Genomic DNA, 19,852 nt, shown 5'->3' on the forward strand with positions numbered 1-19,852 from the left:
CTGACTCCCTCCCTCGGCAATCTTCGCGGAGCTCTGGCCCAATGGTGGCCAGTGGCTTGAATTTAATTAATTTTATAATGAATGATTTTAGAGTGTTGTTTGTGTTGTACTTTTGTATTGTTTTATTGTTGTTAGCCGCCCTGAGCCCAGCTTCGGCTGGGGAGGGCGGGATATAAATAAAATTTATTATTATTATTATTATATATGGCAATGTTGAAAACCACAGGTATCACCCGGCCCTATTCCTGAGCTCTCCCTTTCTCCAGGCCAGGAACAGACAATGAGTCAATTGCTCCCAAAATAGGTCAGCCAGGGCCCTCTCAAAGGCATTCAATTCACCCAGGTCTTCGCTGCTCCAACTGCTTCAGGTTCCTTTGTGCTTCCTCCACAGAAAGGAGGACCAGCACTCACTGGTCACCGGGTCAGTTTGTGACCAAGGTGAGATGCGAACACCAGAACATACCGGTAATAGGAAGCTGCCTTCTTGTCAGACTTCTTGGTCCATCTAGCTCAGCACTGTCCACACTGTTTGACAGCAGCTCCTCAGGGTCTCAGGCAGGCAGCTTCTCCTGCGTGGAAGTGCCAGAGACCAAAACTGGGACCTCCTGCATGCAAACAGATACTCTACCCTTCTCTTAAGGACGTAACAGCTTGCACTCTTCGCCACGACACCGTGTTTTGAGGACACCACCACCCCTCCCAACGTTGGTGTTTATAAACCACCAAGTCTCCCAGATAAAAGGCTCCAGTCTCCAGCAGACAACAGACAACAACTCCTGGCAAAAATGTCTTCATTTTATTTCAACACAAACCAAAAACTGGGGGAGGGAAGAGAAGTTCACATTGCTATGCAACTGAATTTCTCATCAGTCGAGGCAAGTGGGTCACTCTCCTCTACCGGAGGCAGCAATGGCTACTGATAGCCTGCTAGTCTAAGGATGGTAGGGTATCGCGATCGATGGGCCATGCATTTCTGCCTGTCAATAAAGATGCTGTTGGCCTTCACGGCAATCTCCTTCTCGAGATGCATCCGAGAGTCTTCGAGGTTGCGCAGAGCCTGCTCTGACTCCAGAAGCTTCTTCTTGAGAGCCTCAATGGACGCTGTCAGTTCTTCGATTTCACTGACCAGCCTGAATAGTGTGAAACAGAGCAACGGATGTCAGAGGTGCAGGGATTAATTTTCTTTTAAAGAAAAAAGTTTGGGCTGGAGGAGCGGGTGGTCCAGCCTGCCTAGAAACCACAGCATCCAACATTTATTTCACAAAATTTATATGCTGCTTGACTGCAATAAAACCAGGATGCAGTTTTCAGAAAGAGTAAAACAAAAAATTTACAGTGAAGGCATCTACCTGATGTCCATAGGCAGGGACTTCCAAAGTGAAGGCGCTGCCACACTAAAAAAAATTAAAAATCCATTTCCTACAAGTGCAGAATGAGTATTATGTGGTGCCTGTAACGGTGTCAGTTTCACAGATTGAAGCAGCTAAGTGGGCATATATGTGGATAAGGCAATCTCTTTTTCTTTTCTTTTTTCCAGATCTGTTAATAATACTTCTTTTTAAATATATATATATATTCTCTTTTGCACATCAAACAAAAAACGAAAATAACTATCCATCACCACAAAGAGAAAGAAGGGGGGGGGGAGGAAAGAAAACTTGATACATCAACAAATATTCTCCTAATATTGAAATAATAATCGTCTTTTTCTGTCGACCAGACTTTCCATCTACTCCCCACCTCAAATTCTCATTGTTTATACACTGCCAAAAGTTCTATTAAAGTTTGATCATCTTTGATCTGTCTTATCTTTTACATCATACTTAAAACTACTGCTGAAATTATTCGAAGGCTGCAACTGACCTTCAACTACAATTGTTATTTTTCAAATAAGTTTTAAAGACTTCCCAACTTGAAGTAAATACCTGTTTTGGTTTGTTTTTTTATTTTCTCTGAAAAGCTATCTAGTTCCGCATATTCGGCCAATTTTTGAGTCAATTCTTATCTCAACGGAACTTAGTCACTCTTCCAATTTGTCGCAATCTCACAGGTAAACTGACCCCAAGTTGTTAAGGGCTTTATATAGCAATAACAACAACTTGGACAGATAGTAAATGTCTGTCTCTATGCTAACGGGGTCTCACTCCTGTCAGCAATTGTGCCGCAGCATTCTAGGCTAGCGATAGTTTCTGGATCAAGCGCAAGGGAAACCCCACATAAAAGTGCATTGGAGTAATCCAATCTCACATGAAAGAGAAATCCTCTTCATCCAAAGCAGGAGCTTCAGATCTAGACTGGTCAGCAGTTCTCCTTGCCTTCATTTGCATTTGCCTCTGGACTAAAACCAGCCTATATCGTTTATGGCTCACACAAAATCAATTTAGTAAGACGGGGAATGAGAATTGTGAGTCATTTTTGCATGCCTAGCGAACATCTTCTAAGGCCTCCTTAGAGCCGTTCCATGCCCGTTTCTAATTTAGAAGACCGGCAGGTCAAAAGGCATCAAGCAATTTCAGCCTTTTCTTCTCCCTTTTTTCCGCTCTCGCGTGTTTGTTTTGTACAAACATGTTGGTGATGAGAGACATACAGTGTTGACAGTCCCCCTTCCCCACCGTCAAACATGTTTGCAAGGTGATAAATGCCCACTTTGTTACTTCTGCACTCAAGAGTTGTAGATAACCTTTCTACTGTAATGACAGGCCGCAATTAGAAGCACTGCGGTGAAAAGATCGTGTATGTGTGTAGGTTTTTAAGGGATGTATTAGTAATATATTGCAACTTAGAATCAATCTGTTCTGTACAATCCTGTACCCTAAGTACAGTGTACAGTCTGTCCCCTTGTCCCTCGAGTACCTTTCTGCAAGTGAGTCTGTTAACCAGAACTTAAGAGGAACTGTTAGAATTCTGTCTCATTCACACAAAACTACCACAAAGACAGCATCTTAAAAAGCAGATACATCACCTTGCCAACAAAGGTCCATATAGTTAAAGCTATAGTTTTCCCAGTAGTGATGTATGGAAGTGAGAGCTGGACCATAAAGAAGGCTGATCGCTGAAGAATTGATGGTTTTGAATTATGGTGCTGGAGGAGACTCTTGAGAGTCCCATGGACTGCAAGAAGATCAAACCTATCCATTCTTAAGGAAATCAGCCCTGAGTGCTCATTGGAAGGACAGATCGTGAAGCTGAGGCTCCAATACTTTGGCCACCTCATGAGAAGAAAAGACTCCCTGGAAAAGACCCTGATGTTGGGAAAGATGGAGGGCACAAGGAGAAGGGGACGACAGAGGACGAGATGGTTGGACTGTGTTCTCGAAGCTACCAGCATGAGTTTGACCAAACTGTGGGAGGCAGTGGAAGACAGGAGTGCCTGGCGTGCTCTGGTCCATGGGGTCACGAAGAGTCAGACACGACTAAACGGCTAAACAACAACAAACAGAGAGATAGGCCCACGCAGATCAGTTTCCTGGTAGCATCTATGCTGCTTATATAACCAGGTGTAGTGTGTGTGTATCAAAGACCTGTTACTATTTCTTCAGCAGGGTCCCAACAAGGTCCCCGTCTCCAATATCCTAGAACCACTCAACCAGCATGAAGATGACTTTCCCCCCTTTGTGCTGACAAGAGCCAATCAGAGTAAAGGAGGTGAGTCAGCCTCTGAGGATTGGCTCCTAGGGTCCCTCTGGAGAAGATGCGCGGGAAGAACACCAAAGAGTTCTTATTCTGTAAGCTCCAAAACTAAGTGTTTAGGAACACTGGTGACAAAAGGGACTGGTGTGCAGGTTCTGTTACGTACAATGGAACTTCAAGGAAAATTAAGTCATTCCAAAAGGATGTATTGGAGCACTCCGAATCATTTGCCCACGTATAGGCACAGAAAGTAGTAGATCTAGCTAAAGGGCAACACATGGAGATCTGAATAGAACATTGCAATGCCTTCCAAGTTCTTACCATTGTATATTTTTAATATTAATATGAATTCTGAGAAGGGCCTGTGAGGATGAGTGGCTGCGATGATCATGAAGGGATCCCATATTCTTAATTTGCCGCTACACCATTCCATGTAACATCTGAATCAAGCTGGATAGTGAGTGGCCCATCCTTGGACCTGATCTTCTTGGGCAGTTTGAGAGCCAAACTGTGCATCACTTTAGAGTTCCCCGATCGGATCTGCCGGTGCATTTTGTTCCATCAAATGACACCCAAAGTAGGCCATGGTTTGATTTAAGGTAGAGCTGCCATACATTACAGGGATTTCAAAGGCGGAATTGATATCCGGGGAGGATTTCTGAAAGGCAATGCTTTTGGGGTTTTTGTAATAAATTTAAAAAACTAAAAAAATAAATGGGGTCACCCCACTCTGCAACTCCAGCCCAGTCCTCCCCTTCAGAGCTGCTATTCGTCATGGCTGGCCAGCAAAGCAAAAGTGCTTGAAATGAAATCGAATGAATCTGTTTCTGGCCTCTTTCATATTCTTACCCACAATTCCATTCTGCCCTATATCCACAATAACCTATGAATTATTTTAAACCTATTAGCATATTTTTTGAAAAATAGTCAAAATATGTGTTAGTGTTTTTTCTCTCCAAATGAGCTTTTGCTATTCTCTCTCTAAAAGAAATGTTTTTAATGGGCTCCCCCTCCCTTGATGTATGTTTAAAGGCATTTTTTCCAGAATTCATGTTTAAATGCATATTTTCTCTGAAAATGGGACTTAAAATTCATATCTCTCCCATATACACATTTTTCTTGCAAAAAGGAATATTTAAGTTGCTGAGAATCATGTTACCACATTCAGAGAAGTACAAGATCTGCTGGGTAATTCTATTCCAACGTGCACATTAGGTTAGTGAAAATTAGGTTATTTCACAGAAAAACTAGCACAGATTTTTTTAAATAAAAAAAATCCCTCAAGCCCCCCCCCCCCCCGGCTGGAACAACACTTACCTAAACTGGGCGGCGTCTCTGCAGAGATCCACATTGGGCCTGAATGAACGGTCATAGAGCCTTGTCTGAGCTACCTTGAGTGGAGTTTCCTTGTCTTTAATAGCTTGCTTGAGAGCTTCAATGTTGTGCTCTTGATCGCCAATTTCCTTAAGAGTCTGTTTTAAAATAATTAAAATAAATAATAATAATTTTATTATTTATACACCACCCATCTGGCTGCGTTTCCCCAGCCACCCCTGGCAGCTTCCAGCGCATATGCAAAAAGGGGAGGGGGACGCTTTAGAAATACTTTGGGGCATATTTAGATTCCAAGTCTTTTACACACAAAGTACCATATTTTCCCGTGTATAACACGCCCCTGTGTATAAGATGACCCCTATTTTTTGGGACTCCAAATTAAGGAAATGGGGGGGAATTGTCAAGAATTGTTGAGCTTTCGGGGGATATTACAGACAATCGCTCACCCATCTGACTGCCGCTGCCAATCGCACGCCTGGCCGAAGCCACTATTGGCATACCCGCTTGTCGCCAGCAGCCACAAATCCCCAAAAAAATTGCCACCACAGCAGCCAACCATCAGCAGGCCACCAATCACCCGCCAAAACACCGCTGACAATCTCCTGCTCGTGGTGGACACCAATCACCCATTCCCCCCTCTGCACTATCCGTGTATAAGACGACCCCCTCATCTTAAACACGGAAAGTACGGTAAATCTGTTTGCAGTATCCTGTTATGCAAAGGGTGGTGTTGGTGATAAGTCAATGCTGGAGACAGAGTCAACACTTCAATTAGAGAAGCTGTTCTGAAAAGAAGGAGGATACCGCAACCCTTCAAATGGAAACTAATTTGCAGGTGTAAAGTGCACTGGCTGTAGCTTTGTCAGCGGCCTGGTTCTCACCTAACACTAAACCACAGGTTGCCAACATGCCCACTACCGCCCTCTATGATGCCCACTGGGGACCCCCACCTCCCAGGAGAAATTTTGCTCAACTTGCCCAAACACTTATTTTCTTCCCTCCAATCTCCCTGTGTTTCTCCTCATTTGAATCTCCCTTGAGGTGAATGCTGGATGGAGAGCAGGGGGCAAGTCAGCTCTACCAGAGAACAATATGCTCCTGGCCAGAGAGCAAGACAAAGGAGGAGGGGTGGAGAAATAAATATCAATTTTACCTTTGTACAGTAGGCTAGTTTCCACACACACACACACTCCATCCTCCATCAAAGCAAGCAAGGGGCATTATCAGAGTTCAACGACACACATTCCAGCCAAGCAAAAACACTCAAGGAGGATGTGAAGCAGGTCCAGTGAGGGCCTGTGGCCTAGGGACAGTTCTACGGGCCATATTGAGGCCTTAGGTTTCCTAGCCCTGCTTTATGACATGCCTGGCCTAGTGTCAAGGGCCAGCCTAGCCAGGTATCTGTCAAGCTGCCACTGTCAATGTCATACCCTCTAAAATGTTGAGTCCCGAAACCGGAACACACGTCTTCCTGTCTGTGCTCCCATGCAAGCTCACAGAGCCCAAAAGGACGCGCTTTTTCTAGGACTCAAAAACTCGTGTTCTTGACCCGAGATCGGGGGGCGCTAAATCGTGCGAGATCATGGCGCCCAAAATGGCTGTGCTCTCACAGGGGAAACAGGATGTCCTCGTTTTTTCCTGGGACACTTGTAGGGTATTTCTCCCCCTGAAGAAGTAGATTCCCTGAGGGAAGCCGCCTTGCTCAAGCAACCCCCCCCCCCAAACCCAGTGCTGATATTTGGAGTGGACCAATCCAGGAAGCTTCTCCCGCTCTGGGCCGTAGCAAGGGGGCAGCATACTTTCTTCAGGTGGTGCTCCAGCTTGTGCTTGGCATCCTCCAGCACCTCCAACTGCTGGGCGAAGGCGTCGTTCACCCGGTTGCACTGCATGCGGAGGTCCTCAGCCGTGTCGCGGAGGATGTTGTCGATCAGGGCACGGAGATTGATGGACGCCAGCTTCTCTCGCTCGGCCCGGTAGATGTTGTCGTGGCTGTGCTTGGCCCACGTCTCGGGCGTGGAAGCGCTGTGGCGTGGGCCCCGGGGAGGAGCATCAAGAGCAGGAGGAGATGGGAAACAAAACAGTGAGCGTCACAACGTCCGCCATCTCCAAACGGGGCTAGGGGATGTTTTGTCAGACTGAGGGCCATGTTCCCTTCTTGTGGGGAGCGGGAATGCCACATGGCAGTGGTGGGCGGGGCCCAAAGCAAACGTGGGCAGAGGAAATGATGCAAACATTGCTTATGTATAGTAGGCTAGCTTCTACACAGATGCAAACAGTGCTGTCTCTCCTCAGGTATCCTCAAGGTTCAAGGACACATTCCAGCCTGGCAAAAATCAAGGAGGCCTGAGGAGATTTCCAAGGGCCAGACAGAGAAGTTCAGAGGGTGGCATTTGGGCCCCACTCCTGGACTGCAAGTAAAAGATAAAAAAGGTAAAGGAGCCCTGGACAGTTAAGTCCAGTCAAAGGTGACTATGGGGTTGTGGCACTCATCTCGCTTTCAGGCCGAGGGAGCTGGCATTTGTCCACAGACAGCTTTCTGGGTCATGTGGCCAGCAGAACTAAACCGCTTCTGGAGCAACGGAACACCGTGACGGAAGCCAGAGCGCATAGAAATGCCATTTACCTTTTCGCCACAGCGGTACCTATTTATCTACTTGCGCTAGCATGTTTTCGAACTGCTAGGTTGGCAGGAGCTGGGACCGAGCAATGGGAGCTCACCCCACCACGGGGATTCGAACCGCCAACCTTCTGATCAGCAAGCCCAAGAGGCTCAGTGGTTTAGACCACAGCGCCACCTGAGTCCCATCTTTGGGACTGCATCTATCTGGACTGCATCTATGGGGGATTCACATTTAAAATACTATGTATGGTTCTGCTCACCTCACCAGGGATGGAGACGATGTGTTGGGTAAATTGTTGGACTTTGGGGAGACCCAGGTTCTAATCTCTACTCAAGCTGTGAAGGTCACTGGGCGGCCTTCATCCTGTAGAGGTTAGTCCATTGGGACGAGTGGGCCCAGCGACCTCAGCCTGCCTTTAGCCAGCCCCGCCCCCACCTTTCTTACTTGCAACCAGTTCAGTGGGGCAGCCCTCCCTATCAGCTTCCTCTTTAGCTTTGTACAACTCAACAGAGGGGATAGTTACAAAACAAGAATTAGTTGGCTCTGCCTGTCATCAGCTTTGGAGCCACCTGCTGTTAGTCTCCTGGCCTTCCCTCCTACCAGTGGGCTCCAGTGGCCACTGCAAGTATCTCTCAAATATACAAATGCTGACACCTAAGGGTGGATACAATGGATTCCTTACTCTGTGCCGCCTTCCTTCCCAGGTGTAGGTGATCCAGAGGTTCTCACCTGTCCTCGAACCTCGATGTGCTTGGATGGAACTGGATGTTCGTGCTCTGGTTATTGTACCTCCCACATTTCTCGTCAATGTTGTAAGTTTCCACTTTGTCAGACCAGTCCATTTCACAGATCTCCTTGTGATCTCGATTTAATCTGCAGAATCAAACACCGCAAACCTCAGAATGGAGGGGGGCCTTGAAAGCACACCCCTTCCACACCATTCACCTTTGTTTTGTGGCCAAAATGCAACCTACACACCCAATTTTAGTCAGCGCAAGAAAACCTTGTGAAGCTCAGTTCCTCAGAGATTTGTGTTTCAGAGAGCAGCCCGTCTAAATAGGTACTGAATGCCTAACAGCAGCCTTGCCCAGCCTAGCATCCCTCCAGATGTTTCGGACTACAAATCCCATCAGCCCCAGACAGTGCTGCCGTGTTTAGGGTTACAACTCCCATCAGCACCAGCCAGCATGGCTGAGCTTCCAGAATTGTATTCCCATACCCTCCAAGAACAGACCCGGAATTACGAAAGCCAATCCGATAGCTTTGATCCCCTGCCAGCACCTCCAAGCTCAGGGAGGCGGATGAGCTGGCCCTTGTCCCAAGTGGCAATGGCAGATGCAAGGGAGCATCCCGTTGTCTCTCCATGGCTGCTGCTGCTGCCACCCTCCTCCCTTGGGCAGCTTGTAGTGGTTGCTGGAGAGTAGGCGAGGAGGAGAAGAGGCTGCTGCCGCCAAGGCCCAGACCTACATGATGCGTTGGCTCTGAGGGGCAGGCAGAGGGGCAGGACCACCCTAGGTAGGAAGAAAGGTGGAGCAGAGAGCAAGGAGTCTTGATTTTATATATATATATATATATATATATATATATATATATATATATATATATACTTTGTGCATCCACATCTAATCTTGCCCCTTTCTAAAATTTATTTCTTGGCGTGTGTTCTTCTTTTTGCAATTCTACCAAAGAATAAAATAAGATAAAATGGAGATGAAGAGGTTTTCTCAGGATGGTGGGTGACATATGTGCTGTGTCCCATTGGCGTAGTGGTGCTGGTGGCCCTCATCTGTCTTCTGATAGGAAATGCTCGGGGGGGGGGGAGAGACACACAAAATGGAGGAGTTTGGATTTGATATCCCGCTTTATCACTACCCGAAGGAGTCTCAAAGCGGCTAACAATCTCCTTTCCCTTCCTCCCCCACAGCAAACACTCTGTGAGGTGAGTGGGGCTGAGAGACTTCAGAGAAGTGTGACTGGCCCAAGGTCACCCAGCAGCTGCATGTGGAGGAGCAGGGAATCGAACCCAGTTCATCAGATTACCAGTCTATTGCTCCTAACCACTACACCACACTGGCTGTTCAGTTGGGGAAGGAGTAAGAAATGCCCTTATTTTCATCTAAGGAATGTTGGAATGGATGTATTCCCCAAGGCATCTGCAAGACACCAGAATGGAGAAGGCTACCTAACAGCGTGAAAATGTTGGAGAGCCCTGAGATTTGCCTTCATACAGTACCTTATTTCAGGAGCAAATGGTTCGACACCTCAATAAAAAGACCAGTTCTAGGAAAAACCCTTCCATTTAGATCCCCATGGGAAAAGTTGCTATTCAGATAGATTTCACTGTTGGATTCGAATCCCAGTGAATATTCCAAAAAGGCCCTTTCCTTCCATCTCTCCATATGACATCTGGTGGCAGTTCCAACCGAGAAGTACGAGCCATCAGCCTTAACATTACATTATGCAATGCTGAGAACATTTCAGACTGAAACGCTCATCCAAGAGCAAAATCCATCCTTGACACACGCTCAAGTGAGTGCAATTAAAAGTAATTAGAACATAATTCGAGAAAGGCAAATCAGGTAATTCAGGGTGCACATCAAGATCTCACTTTATATAAAAATTAGAGACAGTCATATTTGCCAAGAATGTTAGAAATGTTTTTTTAAAAAGTGTCTGGGAAAATCCAGGCAGGCAGGTGCAAAATGAGGCAGAGTTTTTTTATTCTGCCAACAAGAGGAACCTGTGACCCTCCTGGTGGCTAGACTACATCTCCCATCATCCCCAGTCATTGGCCAGGCTAGCTGAGCTGATGGGAGCTATAGTCCAACAACATCAGGAGGGCCAAAGGTTCGCTGCAGACTTATTTGCAAGGCAAACCCACACATTTGTGCTATGGGACAAAGGCATTATGCAGCTTAGGAGACCAGAAACCACCAATTCTGCTTCAAGTTTCTAGTTCTTTGCATTTTTCCAGGATGCCCAAAGGGGGAGCTGTGTTCTTTCCTCCTGCAGTGCTACACACAAGCTTCATATATTTTACTGCAGTGGGAGAGGGGCACAGGCTCTGCTGTGGATGTTACAAGCAAGCGTGGGGGGCAGGAAGCTTCAATCGTGGATGATATTCTTCCCCGAAACCATCCCTTTCCATATTATCCAAAGCAGTTCTGCAGCTTGCCTGTGTGTATTCTTGTTTCTTAGTTCATAGTGCCATCTGGTGGCAACTATAAGAACACATTTTCCCTGTAAAAAGATATACAGTATTTATTATAAAGGAAATCGAACATTAGGATGGGGCAAGTTTTGACTCAGTTTGGTAGCCAGCCAAAACTATGCTCTTACCATGAACTTATCCACAGCTCCAGAAGGAGGGGGACAAGGTCATCAGGCATTATACTAAGCTGAAGACCCCGGGGGCGTAGGAACACAGCCAGCTCAGGAGGACCTGGGCTTTGTACACTTGATACCAGCATCCCTTAATTGTGAAATAACCCAGTATTTCACAGGCAGCCAAGGGGGATATGTACTCTGTACAACAGCCAGGCAGCTGCATTCTGCAACAGCTACAGCTGCAGCTACCAGGCTGCTTCCAAGGGCAGCTCCATGAAGACTAGATTGCAGCAGTCCAGATAGGAGGTTATTCATACATGAATCCCTGAGGCAAGTCTACTGTGGTTCACTAAAAAGTCTCATGCCAATGAACCATTAATCTCCTAGGACTCTGGTAACATGCAGATAGATTTGTCTTGTTATTATCATTGTTTTATCATCATAATCACAATCATTTGCAAAGCAGTTCGCACACTTATTAGTTAATTAGTTCAATTCTACGCCCACCTTGCTTCTATCATGAATTGAAAGGTGGTGTGTGGGCGTGTGGGTGTGGGTGTGAGGGTGTGTGTGTGTGTCTGTCTGCCTCCCATTTGGTCTCCCATCTAGACAGCGACCAGACTCAGAGCTGCTTAGCTTCAGAATGCTGGCCGGGCTGTGCATCACCAGGCTCTGCATAGGGGCACATGATACCAAAGTTGCAAGACATTCATTCACACATACCACCCTCTGCAGAGCACAATGCTTTGATTTTCCTCCCGATTGATCACATGTTACACCAGGACTAGGTTCAAGAGTTAGTTAGAACACCAGCAACCCGCAACAGTGGAAAGGGATCTTACTGTATCTGATTAATAGCTTGCTTCAGAGTTCGCTTCAGTAGCTCCTGGATGTTTCTGATGAGCTCAGCTTCCTAGATAAAAGCAGTAGAGAGATTAGCAGCTGGCTGGGGCTGCTGGGAGTTGTAGTCCAAATCCCCTGGAAGGCACCAGGTCGGGGGAGGCTGTCTTATAGGAACTGCCCAATCTTCTTCTCTGGGTGCCCCAAACTTCCAAAGGTTATGCAATAGCCATTCCAGTTTGGGCATTCAGTGCCCTCCTCCCAACCAGGCACCAACATGAGTGTCTTTTAGATATCATATTAAGGCTATTGTATTCTCCAAAGCTGAACCGTGCTCCTTCTGTTTTTCACTTGATTTTGTATGGAGAAATATGGTGCATTCAGCCACAGGAAATAATTGCATTAGTTTTCCTGATTACAGTGGTACCTCAGGTTAAGTACTTAATTTGTTCCGGAGGTCCGTACTTAACCTGAAACTGTTCTTAACCTGAAGCACCACTTTAGCTAATGGGGCCTGCTGCTGCCGCCGCGCTGCTGGAACACGATTTCTGTTCTCATCCTGAAGCAAAGTTCTTAACCTGAAGCACTTTTTCTGGGTTAGCAGAGTCTGTAACCTGAAGCGTATGTAACCTGAAGCGTATGTAACCTGAGGTACCACTGTATAACGCTAGCCCTTCTGTCCCATTTCCTAATGTTCCTTCCACACTGCAGTGACTGCTGTGTGGTGGAACTGTGGCTTTTTCACCAATATGCCAGCATTTTGCGCCAATTTTCATTCACACCAGTGGGCGTGGTGTGGCACAACAATAAATGTCATTGGCAAGATTGCCCCACCTTTTCTGCACATGCCTCCATCTCTCCCCGTCCCCCAGAGGACAAAAGCACTTCAGGAGTGGCAATAGGGCCTTTCCTAAACCACAACCCTTGTGACATGCCCCCCCAAGCCCTGGACCAACCTGGCAGTGGGCCAGATAACATGCGGATCTGGGAATGGGGGGGTCACTTCTCTTCCGGACACAGTGCTTCCCATAGGCAGGTTTGAAATGCATGCAAATATACACACTGGTTTCTATTTGACTGGCAGCATCTCTCTAGGGTGTCAGGCAGGGAATCTCTCCCAGCCTCACCTGGAGATGTCAAGGACTGAAGCTGGGACTTTTTAAAGCTTTGGCTGCTTCCTGTTAGGGACATGGGATATATAACCTTACATGGAGTCAGACCATCAGTCCATCTAGCTTAGTGTTGTTTCCACTGACTGGTAGCAGTTCTCCAGGGGTTCAGACAGGAAGCCTACCTTCTTGAAGATGCAAAGCAGGTGCTCTTCAACTGAGCTGTGATGCTTCCCCAAAAGAAATGAGGCCACAACAACATTGCCCCTTGAGAGCCAGTGTGGTGTAGTGCTTAGAGTGATCGCAGGGGCCAGATCAGGGGGAAGCGGTTTCATGTCCTGATGTTTTATCGGTCCAAACCAACCCCTTGTCCTGAGCCCAGAATGAATAAGGAAATGTCCTACCTTGAGCAACTCCACCTCCACCAGGTCCCTCACCAGATCGGGAGGCTGCCGGCGCTCGCGGCACTGCAGGTTGTCTGTGGCGATGCTGTACGGGATCTCAGTAGCGTCGAGGGCCCTCTCCAGGCGCAGCTTTTGGGCTGCCAGCAGGTTCGTCTCCTCCGTGAGGTCCTCAATCTCCCTCTGGAGCTCTGACTTCCAGAAGTGGATGTCCTGGAGGCGTTCGCCTACCTTAACGGTGGAGTCCTCCTGGGTGCGCTGGGCCAGCTCTGCCGTGAAGGCGGCCACGTTCTGGGACTCGAGGCGGACTCGCTCCGAGTGGTCGCGGTCAGCAAAGGCCTCATGGTACCGGGTGTAGTTGTGCTGGTGCCATTCCTCTGGCAGGTACTTGGCCGTGCGGAAGCCAGCGGTGGCCAAACCACTGGAGGAATCGGGGCCAGTGTTCAGCGCCGGCTCGTAGACCTTCATGGGCAGTTCGCAAACAGGGATGGTCTGAGGAGCCGGCTCCTTGGTCAGGAGGATACCAGGGTGAGACATGGTGCCAGTAACTCTTCAGGCCAACCACGGGTCCAAGAGAACTCCACAAAGAGGATTCCCCCAGCCAGGAAAGTCCCCAGGCTCACTGGGGATGCTCACCTACTACGAGAAAACTGCAAAGCCTTGCTGAGGCTCCGTGTTGTCCTGTTGCCCCTGGTGACGCCTGAAGCCAATGAGCCACGTGGGGAATGTTCCATTAGGCCTGACACGGCCTCTTGTCGCCTAGGGAGACTGCAGCAAGCCAATGGGGCGACAGAGCTGGGAATATCATTTGCAAAAGGAAGGATTCTGGAGCTGAGCCCCCAGTGCACTAATCAATGTGGTTACAAATTGCCCTGTTAGTAAAATCAAAAATATAGCAGCATCATAATCATTTCAGCTTTGTTTTTCCTTGTGCTGTAATTACAATGGGGCTTCCCACTGTTGTCCTCAATTGCTTTGCAATTGTTTTAGTCAATTTTTTGTTATTGCTTAATTACATCTTACAAAACCCTCCCCCTGGATTTAATTTTAATCAAAGGGCAGTATTTTAAAAAATAGATCTCGTCTCAAGGCTCTGAACTCACAGGAGATCTTAGGCAAGCAGTGGGGAAACTTTCTCAAGCTGGACCCTTCTGAGGGGCACGTGTCAGCGGCAAAAAAAAAGGTGAAGCATCGACTCATAGAATCAGAGCTGGACATCAAGTGGGCAGCAGCTGTAGCACATGATGTAACTGAGGTAGGGAAAACAAAGCTGTCATAGTTTACGGCTGTCTCAGGGCCTAGAAACATCAAGCCCAGGGTCAGATGTGTTCCTCCAGGCCCCTTTATCTGTCTCCTGGGAGGTATAGGCCACATCCCTCATGGCTTTGCCTGGCTGCACTATGCCACTGAAATGTAAGGAAACCCTTGCTTGCGTGCATTGAATGATGCATTTGAGGGAGATGGGGATGTAACATACCACACACAAAGGATAAGAGTTGCCCCCACTTTTAGCTCCAGCCACCCCCACCACTGCCATGTGGCTCCCACCACAAGGGAATGTGGATTTGGGGCTGGAAAGGGCCCCCCACCTCTATTGTAGTGTAACTGATGGAGGCACCTCTGTTCGTTTCCACTGCAGTCATTTGAAAAGTACATGAATTTACAAAACGTGTACCAATTATCTGTACAGGATCCTAGTCAACCCATAAAATTGGATTCATGGTTTTGGGGGGGAGGACATTTGAAACAGAAAATTCATCAAGTCCGATAGTGAGAACAACCTAAGCATCAAATGTCACTAAATCCAATGTTGCACAACTTTCAAAAACAGACACATCCATTAAATTGGAAACTTAGTTATTGAAGTATATTAAGTGCTTTCCTGTGCAAAGCAAAATAGTTTGTTCAGGGATCTGCTGAAAGCACAGCACTCTTCAAGCAGTCCAAGGAAAGTTTAAAAATGGAGACTTGCTGGTCTATATCAGACCAACTTTCCAGGGAACAGCTCTTCTTTGTTTTAGACCAGCATTTAGCTGGAAATGCCAGGGACTGGACAGGAGACCTGCCTGCAATGCAGGTGACTCTACCACTGATCGATGAGACCATTGCAGTCAGACCACTGGTCCAAACTCTGTGAGTTGTTCTCCAGGATTTCCAGCGGAGGTCCTTCACAGCCCTCTCTGGAGATGCCATGGGTTAAACCAGGGACCTTCTGCTTGCAAAGTAGGGACGCTACCAAGATAAGGCTCTTCTCCAGGGAACAAGTTTGGTATTTTTGTTTTAATGCAAAGGGTTTTGTTTAGTCACAACTTCCATTTCAAGCAGCAAATGAAACAACTTGTTGCACCATACCAAGTACTTCCAGCTAACATTTGTAGGATAAATGGTATCAGAAGAGCCCTAGTTAATGTATTTTGACAGCTGCCCACAAGGTGGTGCTTTAAGTACAAATCCTATCAACATAAATGGCTGCTTTTTGGAAGAAGGGTGAAGATAGTTATTTCCACCCCTACTTGGAGATGTCTGTCAAGGATTACTCATGTCAGCTTAGCTGACAACTCTTTAACCTCCCCTACGGCTTTTTGAGTTCTACAACTCTACTGGCACAATAGCTGGTTGCAACTGGAAGGATTGGAATGGATTATTACAATGTGCTCTCAGTGGAGCTGGCCTTGCAAATGATGTGAAAACTTCCGAGTGGTTCAAAAGGCAGCTGCCACAAATATAACCCATTTAAAACAGCTGCATTGCTTGTCAGCTCATTTCCGGGTCTAATTCAAGGTGTTCAGGTTAGTGTTTAAAGCCATAAAAGTCTTAAGCCTCAACTACCTGAAAGACTACCTCCTTCCCTACAGACTATTTCAGGTGTTAAGATCATCAGGGTGGGGAGCTAGTTTCACCACCCTCAGAAGCTCAGGCTGTATGGCTCCAGACAGCGCCTTCTCCGTGGCAGCCCCTAAATTGTGCAACTCCCTCCCTACATAGATGCATCTAGCAACATCACGACAGCTTTCAGCCAATGCTGACAGAAAGTCTCTTTACCTTGGCCTTTGCCACCCAAGATGTAAGTCTACCTTTATGTGACTGCGTGTTTTGTAATTGCAAATTTTTAAAGCTGTTTTTAAGGTTGTATTGCAAATGTTTGTAACCCACCCTGGGATCTTAAGAGTAAAGTGCAGGTAATAAACTAAACAGTAATAATTCCTGTTTGAATGGGCTAGCACACTGCCTGCAGCCCCAGTGGTAACAGCAGAGTGGCTCAGCACCAATGTGACTTTGTGGGTCTAATGACCCCCTCAAATGCCAGGAGAAGGGGCATCACATAGAGGGATCCCATGTCTGGCTTTGCAGGGTGGACTAAAGGGGACATGAATTCCTTTTGTGTTCTTAAGTCCGGACAGACAAATCAATTCACTTTTTTGGAGAAAAGGAGAAGGGACAGTAAGTCAGATTCCTTGGAATCTGGGAAAGGGCTCCAGCTCAAAGGTCAAGCATGAACTGTCTGCAACAGGTCCAGTCATCTCCAGGAAGCTGCTTTATACCAAGGCAGGCTATTTGTCAATCTCGCTCAGAACCATTTACACTGAGTGGTTGCAGCTCTCTAGGGTTTCAGGCAGAAGTCTTCTCTCAGCCTTACTTGGAGAAACCTGGGATTGAACCAGAGAACCTTCTGCATGCAAAGCAGATGCTCTATTACTGAGCAATGGCTCTTTGCTGCAGCTGGGAAAGCACACCCCCGCCCACACACACACAATCTCTAAAACCCTGGCAAACTGCAGTAGACTATAGAGATTATGAACCTGTGGCCCTCTGGATGCTGCACTAACTCTAAAAACCCCAGGCAGCACAGCCAACATGTCTTGGTAGTTCATCTGGATGGCTACAGATTCCCCATCACAGGTATAGACAATACTGAGCTGAATGAACCAATGGTCTGACTCCGTACGAAACAACTTCCTACACTCCTGCAAGAAAAATGGGGGTGGTGTTGATTTAGGTCATAAATGACACACAGGCAGCATAGCAGTCTAGAGTTGCTGAGCCAATTCATGGGTTTTCTCTTGCATACATTTGCACTGAACCAGTGAATGAGTGATTAAGCAGTTGCTGACCCAGAAGTATTACTTTAGGACATAATCCACACTTTGGCCAAATACAAGGCTAGTTGTATGTAATACTTGCCCGGAAACACAGAATATGTTTACTCGGCATGAACACAGGACCCCAGCAGCTGGGCTTAATCTTTAATAAAAAGTTTTTTTTAAAAAAAAGTTTCCCTTGCGAAGGCATTCTTAAAATCATGCAACCAATGGCAGCTGGTCTTGGAAACCAGAGAGGTGGCCATCCAAGTAAGTCTGGTAGGAGTATGGGGGCAGGACTAGAACACTACATGTATTCTTAGTGCAGAAATACCTTTTCTTGGTGCAGAAATATCTTCAGCATGGAGGCTACCCACTGCTGATGACTTTGCTGTAATTTGGTGGAAGGAAATGGAGGTCCGTGTGCAACTGTGTCAAGAGCGATTCTGAATTCCACACCCATGTACTATAATGCCACACGTGGCCTAGCAAAACCTGGGTTCAAATTCCTAGTCCTGAAATTCACCCAGAGGCCATGGGCATGTCAGCTCTTGCTCCAAACCTCAAAGGGTAGCTTCGAGGAAAAAGCCACCACATACACAGGCCTGGGCTCAGGGAGAAGTCTACCACTTGCTCAGAGAAGTCTACAACCAAATGTGAGAACTGTCACAATCAATTATCAAGAACAAAAGGTTACCTATTTTAGAAGGAATCCCCTCCCACACAAACACTGGATCAGATTTGACAGGGACTTGGTTTCCCCTCCATTCTGCCTATTTTATGGCTTGGGCCAATGGCACTGCCTGTACATGCAACACACAGAGGTCTCTGTTACCCAAGTTGACCTGTGTTTGTGCATCCTACAAGTGAGATGAATTCTCTATCAGGGATGGAGAATCTCCAGTCCGCACTCTGCAGGCGAATGTTGGCCCACAAGCCCGTTTCCCCCCAAACTACAACCACCTGTCAACCACCTGTCAATCAGCCATCACTAGGTGAAGCAGATCCCTCTCCGCACTCACGTGGGTGGGACTAACCATCTCACTCGCCTATCATCATTATGCCACATTACTGACAGGTGGGTAGCTCTGCACACTGGTAAAAGTTGACCTGTAGGGTGAGAACACAGATCTGGCCATCTGGGCCTGAAAGGCTTCCTTCTCCTTTAACAACAGGGACTTTTACACCTGTGCATCTCAAACTGTGCATCTCAATCGGGGACGCGGGTGGCGCTGTGGGTAAAAGCCTCAGCGCCTAGGGCTTGCTGATCAAAAGGTCGGTGGTTCGAATCCCCGCGGCGGGGTGCGCTCCTGTTGTTCCGTCCCAGCGCCTGCCAACCTAGCAGTTCGAAAGCACCCCCGGGTGCAAGTAGATAAATAGGGACCGCTTACTAGCGGGAAGGTAAACGGCGTTTCCGTGTGCGGCTCTGGCTTGCCAGAGCAGCGATGTCACGCTGGCCACGTGACCCGGAAGTGTCTCCGGACAGCGCTGGCCCCCGGCCTCTTGAGTGAGATGGGCGCACAACCCTAGAGTCTGGCAAGACTGGCCCGTACGGGCAGGGGTACCTTTACCTTTACCTTTATCTCAAACTATCTGATGTGGAAGAGTGGCACTCCCCACCAATGTGCCAGATTTTGTCCTTGAAGTGTCCCACCCAACTGCGTTGTGGTGGAGTCACTGTGGACCAGCAGCTGGTGGCTCATGGTCTGTGAACCACTGCTTCTGGGAAGAAGTTTTAGACCATCCCTTTATAGCTCACTTTCTTCTCATTCCATGAAACTTCTGCTACTTTTACCAAGCAGAGAAAGGATGCACCGTTACAAAGCAATTCAATCCAAGCCTCTGGGCAGGCAGCTTCAGGACTGCTATTATATTCACAGTCTCAGCGCACAAACACGTCTGAAAACAGGCAGTAACTGTCCTGCATAACACACACACAGTATGTTAAAACAATGGAGGCAATAATGTTCATAAAGATGTAATATAAAGTTGGATCATTTGGTCCATATAGTGTGGGGCGGGTGGAGAACATTATCCATGTTAGCATTACGGTAGCAACTAACATGGGTAATGTTAGTTAATCCAGTCCTGGAACAACTTTCCCTTATGGGCTGTCTTCCAGGAGCCACAAGCCAGTGGTGGGTGGGGACAGAGGCCAAACTTTTACCTTTGTACAATAGGCTAGTTTCTACAGACATACCTACCTTTCTTTTTCTCTTCCATCCAGCCAAGCAAAGATCATTGTCAGAATCCAAGGACACATTCTAGTCAGGTAAGCACACGGGCACTAAATAATGCCAGTGAAGATTGTGGCCTGAGCTTACAGCAAGACCCAGATGGAGAGGGCCACATTTGGTCCCTGGAGCCCCTTGATCTGATGGCAGCAACTCTCCAGCATTTTGGGCAAGAACCTTTGTTAGCCCTACCTGAAGGGCTTGAACTGGGGACCTTCTGCATGCAAAGCATATGCTCTACCAGAGTTATGGCTGTTCTCCCAATGTATGTGAACT

The 19,852-nt window shown here is 47.2% G+C and overlaps 1 protein-coding gene and 1 long non-coding RNA gene across 2 annotated transcripts; one reads left to right on the forward strand and one right to left on the reverse strand.

Annotated features, from left to right (window-relative positions):
- Window positions 1–783: 783 nt before the first annotated feature.
- Window positions 784–14,731, reverse strand: TEKT4 (tektin 4). The gene is made up of 6 exons (XM_053366091.1): window positions 13,267–14,731; window positions 11,756–11,826; window positions 8,316–8,459; window positions 6,765–6,987; window positions 4,948–5,102; window positions 784–1,130 (listed from the first exon to the last, which is right to left on the reverse strand). Exons 1-6 carry the CDS (start codon window positions 13,798–13,800, stop codon window positions 914–916), a joined length of 1,344 nt encoding a protein of 447 aa, XP_053222066.1. The 5' UTR covers window positions 13,801–14,731; the 3' UTR covers window positions 784–913.
- On the forward strand, window positions 6,924–8,395 carry LOC128402149 (uncharacterized). Its single transcript, XR_008327611.1, has 3 exons — window positions 6,924–7,045; window positions 7,258–7,395; window positions 8,291–8,395. It is a non-coding gene; the product is annotated as an uncharacterized LOC128402149 (long non-coding RNA).
- Window positions 14,732–19,852: the final 5,121 nt, after the last annotated feature.

This window comes from Podarcis raffonei, chromosome 14 (genome assembly GCF_027172205.1).
Source record: "Podarcis raffonei isolate rPodRaf1 chromosome 14, rPodRaf1.pri, whole genome shotgun sequence".
Lineage (NCBI taxonomy): Eukaryota > Metazoa > Chordata > Lepidosauria > Squamata > Lacertidae > Podarcis > Podarcis raffonei.

What these genes read in the sequence shown, in the direction of transcription:
- TEKT4 (XM_053366091.1), bottom strand. Translation starts at nt 13,800, where the DNA reads ATGTCTCACCCTGGTATCCTCCTGACCAAGGAGCCGGCTCCTCAGACC. An exon ending in CAAGCTATTAATCAGATACA is followed by an intron (nt 8,460 to 11,755) that starts GTAAGATCCCTT and finishes TTGATTCTGCAG; the next exon opens with ATTAAATCGAGATCACAAGG. An exon ending in AGAGACGCCGCCCAGTTTAG is followed by an intron (nt 1,131 to 4,947) that starts GTAAGTGTTGTT and finishes CACACTATTCAG; the next exon opens with GCTGGTCAGTGAAATCGAAG.